The 10521-nt window shown below is 36.3% G+C and overlaps 1 protein-coding gene across 8 annotated transcripts; it reads left to right on the forward strand.

Annotated features, from left to right (window-relative positions):
- Window positions 1-836: 836 nt before the first annotated feature.
- Window positions 837-6127, forward strand: LOC107817492 (putative WRKY transcription factor 2). Of its 8 annotated transcripts, none has more exons than XM_016643335.2 (7): window positions 837-954; window positions 1065-1167; window positions 2422-2856; window positions 3964-4152; window positions 4244-5118; window positions 5216-5374; window positions 5462-6127. In XM_016643335.2, the coding sequence occupies exons 3-7, from the start codon at window positions 2434-2436 to the stop codon at window positions 6009-6011; spliced, it is 2196 nt and encodes a 731-aa protein (XP_016498821.1). In that variant the 5' UTR covers window positions 837-954; window positions 1065-1167; window positions 2422-2433; the 3' UTR covers window positions 6012-6127. The 8 variants fall into 8 exon arrangements, with proteins under 8 accessions (XP_016498821.1, XP_075079146.1, XP_075079145.1 ...); XM_075223045.1 differs by having other exon boundaries at window positions 4256-5118; XM_075223044.1 differs by lacking the exon at window positions 837-954 and having other exon boundaries at window positions 958-1167; window positions 4256-5118.
- The last annotated feature ends 4394 nt before the right edge of the window (window positions 6128-10521 follow it).

Raw genomic sequence — 10521 nt, forward strand, 5'->3', positions numbered from 1 at the left:
TCTTCATGCTCATAATATAGTATATGATATGATGATTATTAATAGAGGAACGTATTAAATAGCTGTTTGTATTAGTACATATACCGTTATCAGTAATACTAATACTTGCTAAACTGATTTATATTTATTCACTCTTAGCAGGCATCTGGGCATAAAAATTGGAGTTAAGTTGAAAAATACTATTTGAAATTTAAAATTATGTTTGAACATCTATTTTACTTGAAAAAATGTTACAATTTGTGAGTGGTTTTTCTAAAAATTCTGATAAACTTATTTTCGAAAAATTTCTAAAAACTTGTAAAATTTTATAGACAAATACATTTTTTTTAAAAAAGAATTTTTTTTAAGGACAAACGGGGCTTAATAAGAAATGTTAAATTGGCATTTTAGAAGTAGACGCTTTATCCGTTAACTTACCCGACAAAATAATAACAATAACAACCATCTAGTATAATTTCATAAGTAAGTTCTGGGAAGGTTATGACGTATGCAGCTTATAACCCTATCCGGGAAGGACGAAGAGACTGTTTCAGATTAACTTACGCGGCACGAATATTAAAAATATTAAATTGAGAAAAAGGTACTTGTAGAAATGCAAAAAATGCTGTTGCCAAAAACAAATTCGGTGCAATTACTATAGTTGCCGTTTGTCCGTTTTATCACAACATTTTATACCCAAAATTGGGCCGAACAGTCAAACTACCCGTTCCATATGGCTGTCTATCATTGGCTGGTCAAACTTGGATAATATTTCCCATTTGAAGAACCGGGTTTTTGTTACCTTTCTCTTGTCCAGCCCAGCATATTAATCTCAAGAAAAATTGGAAAAGCAAACAATAATGAAATGAATTGTATTAGACAAGAGGAGAGTAGAAAAAGCAATCATAATTGTGTGTGTTAAAAGTCTCATCAAAATCCTCAATTCTTCTTCAAAAGATTCCAAAACATTTAGAGGTCCACCAAAAAAAAAAACAAACCCCACTTTCAATTTTTATTCATATATATTATTTTCTTTGCCTAATCAATGATAATCTTGTGACCAAGCTAAGCTATTTTTTCCACAGAGAGAGAGAGAGGAAATTGACAGCAAGTTGAAGGGGATTGCTTTTGCGAAAGACTTTTGGTGGAGTGGGAAAAAGAAAAGAAAATCTCATCTCATCTGTTGAGGTCAGGGCCAAATTAAAGGGTCTTTCTTCATTTTTATCATTCTTTGCTTTGACTGTCTTTTTTATGTTATATGTTCAGGTACTTTGCCTTTGTTATTATTACTTATTATTATTCTTTGATCATCACATCACTTTTTAATGATTGATTCTCCTCCTGGGTTTTTATCCTCCTTGTTTCTCTATTATGTTTCTTTGTCTCACTGCTCATGGTTTATGGTTTCAGTTCGTTCTAGGTACGATGTTGTTGTGTTTTTCTTTCTTGATTTTTTTTTTGCTGTTTCCTTATTTGTTAGATCCTGATGTGTTTCAAGATTTAGTAAAGTTGCAAACTTTACTTTCTATAATCAGTCACAGGCAGGAGAAGTAAGCTTCTAGAAATTGGATGGATCAAAATTCTGCTTTTATTGGAATGTAATTAATTTATGGGTGTTTCTTCTCCTTTGATGGATTTTTTTTATAACAAAAAAAAAAGGGTATAATGAAGGCATATCTTGTGAATACTTTTTTGCTGTCGTCTTCTGATTACTAGATTTAATTGATGAATGGCGAAGTTACCTAAGAGAATCTACTGCAACAATCCATCTTCTTCACGAGTATTTGCTATTTCCTAGAAATTGGAAAAGGAGAGAGTTAGATGTAGGCCAAAGAAGTATTGGGTAAAGGTGATTAGATAGGATATGGCGTTGCTTTAGCTTATCAAGGATATGACCCTTGACAGGAAGGTGCGGAGGTCGATAATTAAGGTAGAACGACTAGTAGATAGTCGAGAATGTTTCTTTCGCATACCAGGTAGTACTAGTTCTATTATTGTTATATTTCTACTATTACATGTTCCTTCCGCTTCGTTTTCTTATTATCTTATTGTTGTTATTGCTTGCTACTTCTGCTTTCTCCATCTTTGCTTGAGTTGAGGTCTACCGGAAACAACCTCTTTACCTTCTAGGTAGGGGGTAAGATCTGTGTACATACTATCCTTTCTAGACCCCACTTGTGGGACTATACTAGGATTGTTGTTGGAAAAGGGGAAGTTACTTTTTTTCTTCTTCAGGGAGATGTTTTAATACCTAGAGTGAAATTGAGTGGACAGTTAAGTGTCTGATGGCAGAAGTAGCCTTAAGGCCTCTGAGTATCTCTCCTTTGATATTGTTAAGAAGCAATCAGTAAATTTTAACGTAGCTGTTTTAACATTTGATGCAGTTTAAAATCTTTGTGACATATATTCATTTCATGCTGCTCCTTAATTTCATGCTAACAGTGCCGGCAATTGATGGGTGGGTTCGATGACCATGCTGCCATTATGGGAGATTGGATGCCTCCAAGTCCAAGTCCAAGAACGTTTTTCTCTTCGCTGCTAGGTGATGATATTGGGTCAAGATCAACTTTTGAGTTCCCAAATGAGAATAAACGTGGAAACTTAGCTTCCGAGCCTCAAGAGCATGTTGGCAATTCTGATGGAGCACAAACTGATGCAATGACAGTGAAGTCTGACCAGAAAATGAGCTCTCGCGGAGGACTCTTGGAAAGAATGGCAGCTAGAGCTGGTTTTAACGCCCCAAAACTTAACACGGAGAGCCTTAGACCTGCTGATCTGTCGCAGAATCAGGGCGTTCGTTCTCCTTATTTAACTATTCCTCCTGGTCTTAGTCCAACTTCCCTGCTGGAGTCTCCTGTTTTCCTCTCAAATTCACTGGTATGTATTTGATGATTAAATTTTTGTACTTTCCCCCCATCACATAATTGAATTCCCAGATTTAGGTTGCTTATTTCTGATCTATGTTATAATGCTGGAAGTTTAAGAGGGATGACAACAACAAATGGAAGAATATGGCACACACGTTTAAATACATAAGCTATTGAGTCTGCAATGTGTCAAGAGGAGTTGTGAAAACACATATTTGTATCAATTTTAACAGTTCTACCTTACGAATTTCGTCGATCTTTTATCAAGAGTTCATGATTGTTCTTTGTTGCAACTTGTAGAAATTAAGTAATACTCTCTCAGTTTCTTTCTTTCTTTCATAAAAAAAGAAAGAAAGAAAGAAAGAAAGTAATATTATAAAGCTGTATAAGGATATCAGCTCACTTGCTTAGATAGCTATTTGTTGTTAGTCGTTATCATGTTCTACTTGAAACAGCTAGCTCATAAATAAAAGTAAACTTTTTTACTTATTTTATGACCTTTTTATGACGTGTTACTGTCACAACTTGTGACTCACAAGCATTCTCTTTTATATGGAGTGAATTCTTGCATTTTATGGAACTCCATACAATTCTCTTCTGTGCTATGGAAGATTTCGTCTTCCGAGTTTGTAGCATTAGTGTTATGATATATTTTTTTGACCAACGGTCTCTTACCTCAAGTTTGCTGCTGTGCAAAGTTTGTTCTGCAATTAGATCTTTCATCCTTGTCCATCTTCCTCTTGCATTTTATGTTGCAAAAGCAAAACCAAATGTCAGAATCTTAAGAAGTTGAAGAGTCCTAGTTTCACATCATGGTCCAGATATCATGTTTTAGTATTCATAATAATCGGCTTACTTAAGTTTCAGAAGAGAACTTCAAGATTTGTAGCTACTTGTGCAGGACAGCTGTTAGATTGTTAAGATGCTAATCTTGCAAGATCTTGTTTCTAATACTATATCATTAAAATGCACAATTTGCTTGAATCATTTTGCTTTTGGCCAGATGCGATTGTTACTTGTATTGGGTACTTGTAAAGTAGTACTTCTTACGAGAACTCTCATAGTTCTGAAACTGAAGGTTCTCCTTCATGTAAATGCTTCAAACAATGTTTTGCAGGTGCAACCATCTCCAACAACTGGAAAATTTCAATTCGCCTCAGGCATCGAGAGTAGAAACTCGACATTTATGATGGAGGATCCTGATAAGAGGAAAGAGAATGCTTTAGAGAGTATCAATTCATCGTCCTTTTCTTTTAAGCCAGTTCCAGAGACTGCTTCATCTCTGTTTCCTGGCGCGACCAGCAGAGTAATCACACACTCTCACAACTCTCACATTCACTCACATGCACTCTGCACAGATTTTCTGCCTGTTTCCAATTTCTGAGATTGCTTGTTAGTCTTGGTTGCAGGTTAACTCGTCCAATATTTCTCAGCAATGCTTTCCAAACATTAAGGTTTCAGTTCATTCGCAGAACTCTCTTCTATCTCACTGTATGGAAGCTACACAAATGCAGAATCAGAACGAGAAGGGACTTAATCAATCATCTGATTTCCCTAGATTTTCTGCTGAGAAGGATGTCAGAGATAGTAATGTCACACCAGACTCAACGAACTTTCAGACAGTTGGTAGTAATGTGGAACATTCTCCACCTCTTGATGAGCCACAAGATGAGGAAATTGATCAAAGAGTGGGTGGAGATCCAAATGTTGTTGGTGCCCCAGCCGAGGATGGTTATAATTGGAGGAAGTATGGGCAGAAACAAGTTAAAGGGAGCGAGTATCCTCGGAGTTACTATAAGTGCACGCATCCAAACTGTCCGGTCAAGAAGAAAGTGGAGCGATCTCACGAGGGTCATATAACTGAGATTATATACAAGGGAGCCCACAATCACCCAAAACCACCGCCAAACCGTAGATCAGCCCTTGGATCCACAAATTCACTTGGTGAACTACAGCTAGACGGTGCAGAGCAAGGTGTAAGTGGTTCTAATGGTGATCTGGGTCGGGCAAACATTCAGAAAGCACCTGATGCTGGAGGTCTTGATTGGAGGAACAACAACCTTGACGTAACTTCGTCAGCTCACTTGGGCTCTGCATACTGCAATGGATCAGCCTCTTTTCCTGTTCAAAATAACACCCAGTTGGAATCAGGGGGTGCAGTAGATGTGTCGTCGACTTTTTCAAATGATGAAGATGAAGATGATCGTGGGACTCATGGCAGTGTATCACAAGGTTATGACGGTGAAGGAGATGAGTCTGAGTCTAAAAGAAGGTTTCTATTATCATCGTTAACTTTAATGAATAAAATTTCCAAGATTCTATCATATTGACCTGATTACGTATTTGTTATTATCTCCTTGATAATCCAGGAAGCTCGAGACTTACTCTACAGATATGAGTGGTGCCACTAGAGCCATCAGGGAACCAAGGGTTGTGGTGCAAACTACAAGTGAAGTGGACATACTTGATGATGGATATCGTTGGCGCAAGTACGGGCAAAAGGTTGTTAAAGGGAATCCAAATCCAAGGTATATCACATTCATAAAATTCGTAAGAATCCCCAATTTTTACTTGTAAGTTTGTTTGCTAAAATTGATTGATTTCCTCTTTGCCAGGAGTTACTACAAGTGCACCAGTGCTGGCTGCAATGTCAGGAAGCACGTTGAGAGGGCCTCGCATGACCTCAAGTCTGTGATTACCACCTACGAAGGGAAGCACAACCACGATGTTCCTGCAGCTCGCAACAGTAGTCATGTTAATTCAGGGACCTCCAACACCCTTCCAGCTCCAGTAACTGCTCCTCCTGCTCAAAGCCATTTACATAGGCCTGAGCCTGCACAACTTCAGAATGCCATGGCACGTTTTGACAGGCAACCTTCACTCGGCTCATTTGGACCTAGCCCAGGATTTAGCTATGGAATGAACCAGCAAAGCCTAGCCAGTCTAGCAATGGCTGGATTTCACCCTAACCAAAGCAAGTCGCAACAGCAGGTTCCTGTCCATTCATATCTGGGACAGCCGCGACCCATGCATGATGGGGGATTTATGTTTCCAAAGGAAGAACCCAAAGCGGAACCTATGTCAGATCCTGGATTGGATCTCTCTAATGGCTCATCGATTTATCAGCAATTTATGAGCAGGTTGCCGCTTGGACCTCAGATGTAAATTTACAAATTTTGCCTTTTCTAAAGATAAGAAAGTTAAAGATGTTGACTTTGGTTTTTACTGGGCATATCCCCTACACAACGTCCTATAATTCAATTCTTTGAAGTTTTTTGGTCTTTGTTTTTCCTTCTAATACTATACTATATATCAGCAGCGTTTTATTTGGTGTTTTTGCTTCAGCTTCCTGATATTCTGACAAATAGTTTTAGGTTGTAACGTGGAAAAGTTCCATGGGCATTAAATGTTGTAAGGTTCTCTTCCCATGCAAGAAACCTTTAGAAAAGATATGTAGGCAATCTTCTTTTATGTATTGAAGCAGGGGTATATGAGGTTCAGTGTAATAAATCGGTTTTTCTCCAAAAAGAAGACCGAACTCCTTAGGTCAGTTTGACCAATGTAGAATTGCGGTTGTCTTGTATGATTCTTTGTGCGTCTAGGTAGGGAGTCTAGCTTTCAGAGTTGCATAAGTTAGCAGCTCTGTGGTTTTCTCAAACATTTTCTTATCTTCTCCCATTCCATGAAAGTGTGGGAGATGGTGGTTGAAGCGAGGGTGAGGATGACATTGTCTATATTTGACAATCAGTTTGGGTTCATGCCGGGTCATTCCACTACATAAGCTATACATCTTATTAGGAGGTTGGTGGAACTGTACAGAGAGAGGAAGAAGGGTCTGCACATGGTGTTTATTGACCTAGAGAAAGCGTATGACAAAGTTCCTAGAGAAGTTCTCTGGAGATGCTTGGAGGCAAAAGGGGTGTCGGTTCCCTACATTATGACGATTAAGGATATATATGATGGGGCTAAGACTCGGGTTAGGACAGTTGGAGGCGACTTTGACTATTTTCCGGTTGTAATGGGGTTCGCCCTGGTGATGGACGCGTTAACACACCATATTCAAGGGGAGGTGCCATGGTGCATGCTATTCGCCGATGACAGAGTTCTGATTGATGAGTCGCGAGCCGGTGTTAACGAGAGGTTGGAGGTTTGGAGACAGGCTCTTGAGTCTAAGGGTTTCAAGCTGAGCAGGACGAAGACGGAATACCTAGAATGTAAGTTCAGCGCTGAGCCGGGGGAAGTGGACGTGGATGTGAGGCTCGAATCACATGCCATCCCAAGTAGAGGCAGTTTCAAGTACCTTGGGTCGGTTATCCATGGGGGAGGGGAGATCGACGAGGATCATACACCGTATTGGGGTAGGATGAATGAAGTGAAGGTTAGCATCTGGAGTCCTATGTGACAAGAGAGTGCCGCCGATACTCAAAGGTAATTTCTATAAAGCGGTGGTTAGACCAGCCATGATGTATGAGGCTGAGTGTTGGCCTGTTAAGAACTCATATATCCAGAGGATGAAAGTAGCAGAAATGAGGATGTTGAGGTGGATGTACAGGCACACTAGGATGGATAAGATTAGGAATGATGGTATTCAGGAGAAGGTGTACGTGGCTCCCATTGATGACAAGATGCGGGAAACGAGACTCAGATGGTTCGGGCATGTTCAGAGGAGAAGCCCAGATGCCACAGTAAGGAGGTGTGAGCGGCTGGTTGTGGAGGGCACGAAAAGAGGTAGAGGACGACCTAAGAAGTATTGGAGAGAGGTGATCAGACAGGATATGGCGAGGCTTCAGATTTTCGAAGACATGACACTTGATAGGAAAATGTGGAGGTCAAGTATTAGGATTGTAGGTTAGGATTTAGTTGAGTCTTGCTTTATTTGGTACCTCTATGAGACTAGTCTGGTAGAATTTTTGTCTAAGATAGCTATTGGCAATACTGTGTCTTACTATTACGCTTTTCAATGCATGACCTATTTACTACATATTGCTTTTGCTTTACATCTTTCTTCTGAATTTAATGTTGTTACTATTTTTCCTATGATTTATGTGGTGATACTAATATTGTCTCCCTTTTGTCTTTCTATTTTCTTGAGCCGAGAGTCTTTCGGAAACAGCCTCTCTACTCCTTCGGGGTAGGGGTAAGGTCTGCGTACACACTACCCTCCCTAGACCCCACTAGTGAGATTTTACTGGGTTGTTGTTGTTGTTCGTGATTTCCATACTGAACCAACCGAACCTATATATTTTACCATCCTTTATCTATATCTATATATGTATCTATATTATTATAAAAGCACGAATAATAATGTTTGGTATATGAAAATATCCTTGAACAATTGAAGTTTAATTCTACTGGTGAAGGCCATAATTGTCATTACAATAAGAGTCTATTAAATAGGAAGTTATCCGAGAGTCTGTATCAAATTGCACGTTATTGTTTCCCTAGAAACATTAGGCCAAGAAATTCAAGAGCCATTATTTGTTTAATTTTATTAAAAAGAACCACCTTAATAAGTACTCCTCTTTCAATTGAAAATACGTCTAATAAATTATGTATTTTCAAATAAGAATTAGGACTATCATCTATCAAAAGGAATGAGATAGATTTTCAAACGCAGTTAATAAAAAAAAAAAGAGACCTATTTTGAGCTTTTATTGTTCATGATTTTTTTTGCTTCCACAATAATTTGAAAATTACAAGGCTATAGACACTACAATGGTATGATGAGTAATATACAAAACTTTACCAATTATACCATAGACGACAATCATGAACCGCAAAGAATTTGGCACTCGCTTGATTCGAAAAAGAAATATGAAGTGCAAGACAAACGTAAATTTCATTGTCTATTAGAATATACAATTTCGTCTATTATTGAATTTTTATAGTCTAAAAAAGTTATATACAAAGTTATCCTCAAAATATTGATCAACTGTTAAATGTCGGATAAAATTGTTATATTTAAACTTACCTAATTTTAAAAATCAACTAAAAGTGTGCCTAACTTTGGTGAATCAGCAATGTACTAAATTCAATAATAGTCATATCCTGTTCCAGATGTAAGACTTCTATATTTTTTACATTAACTATATTGCTAACAAATTAAGCAGTTGGAATTTTTTTTATCAAAGCAAAGAAAAAAGCCCAAATAAGAACTGCTTTTGAAAATTGATTTGGTACTCAAACAACTTAGAATTGCGTTAAAGAACTATATGTACATGCTAATAACTACTATAAAGAATTAGATTCTGTTTGCTTTTAAATATCCTTTTTGTCTAGCAACTTGGTAAATCATTGCTACGTTAACAATTTATTGATAATTTGGAATTTTATTGTGAAAGAATTGAAATTTGTTATTTTGTCATAAAGTACTTTCCCTAAGACAAATTCCATTGAAAAAAATTTAAAACAAAGAACTTACTTTTGGGATTACTTGATCCTATTAGTTGTTAATTTCATTATATTAGGACTTAGATTTTGAGGAACTTTATGGATGGAAGAAAACTAATCATAAAAATAGATATGCTTTTAAATATAAGTTTATTTTTTATTTTTGGATAAAACAAATAGAAGTGCCTTAAAATTTGGAGATGCCTGATACAATAGAATATTTAACAACGAGAACTTGGTAGTATTATAATTTTAAAAAATAGAATATATATGTGCTCAAACTTCTTTTACCGTTTAAGCAAATTTTATAAAAGTACTAAGTAATTATTTTTCATAAATATGAGAATCAAACGAAGAGACGACATTTGTCATCTAACCGCAACTGTGGACGTATTCTTGCAGAACGCAGATTATTTGACTTCCTCATTCAATTTAAATTGGAAATCTATTAAAATTAATCAGTTTATTATTATCATTAATACAGTAAATCTTAATCTAAAATTGACCTCCTTAACATGAATCATTTAAGCTGAACTAAAGTAAATTTTTGCATCACAAAAAAAGTACCGTTGCATTCTTAACATGGATTAACAACTTAAATCACAAACTATGTGATTTCAAAATGTTTAGTTTCATTTTGTTTTTTGATTGCGTCAAAAAAAAAATTAATGAGTTTGTTTACACTATATGTTATACTTTGTTATTTTTTATTTTAAGGAATTGATTATTAAATAATTTTAGAATATATATGCAATTGAAAGTGTTTTACTTTTGGTATGCGTTATAATATTTAACAAGAAATATTCGTGCATCGCACGAACATAGAGACTAGTTATTATAAAAGCATCAATACTAAAATATTAAATATTGAGTGACAAAAATATCCACATAAATATTAATAGACTTTTATATCCCTGGGAAGCTAAAATATCTTTTTATGAAGCAATGTAACGTTGGTTATAATTGTAATGTTGAATATAATTCTTTTTGAACTCAACTTAGTCGCCGCCGCATGCTATAAAGGATAGATTTCTAATAATTCTTTTAGAACATCAACAACCCCCCACGAATTTGTATTGTACAAGATAGAATCCTAATTTTTTTGTCTAAAGACTTCAAGTCAAAGTTTAGGGTAAAGGTTAAGAAGACTTATGTACCTCAATTATAAGTCCTATTGGATAAAGACTAATTATTCGTCCATCTTAGACACCAGTATATGTATATATATATAACAATGAGATTATGTATATTGAAGATCAACTGGTTCAAGAATTCGTAATAGCTG

The sequence above is a fragment of the Nicotiana tabacum genome, chromosome 10 (genome assembly GCF_000715075.1).
Source record: "Nicotiana tabacum cultivar K326 chromosome 10, ASM71507v2, whole genome shotgun sequence".
Taxonomy (NCBI): domain Eukaryota; kingdom Viridiplantae; phylum Streptophyta; class Magnoliopsida; order Solanales; family Solanaceae; genus Nicotiana; species Nicotiana tabacum.

What these genes read in the sequence shown, in the direction of transcription:
- LOC107817492 (XM_016643333.2), top strand. An exon ending in GAGTCTGAGTCTAAAAGAAG is followed by an intron (nt 5,119 to 5,215) that starts GTTTCTATTATC and finishes TTGATAATCCAG; the next exon opens with GAAGCTCGAGACTTACTCTA. An exon ending in AAAGGGAATCCAAATCCAAG is followed by an intron (nt 5,375 to 5,461) that starts GTATATCACATT and finishes CCTCTTTGCCAG; the next exon opens with GAGTTACTACAAGTGCACCA.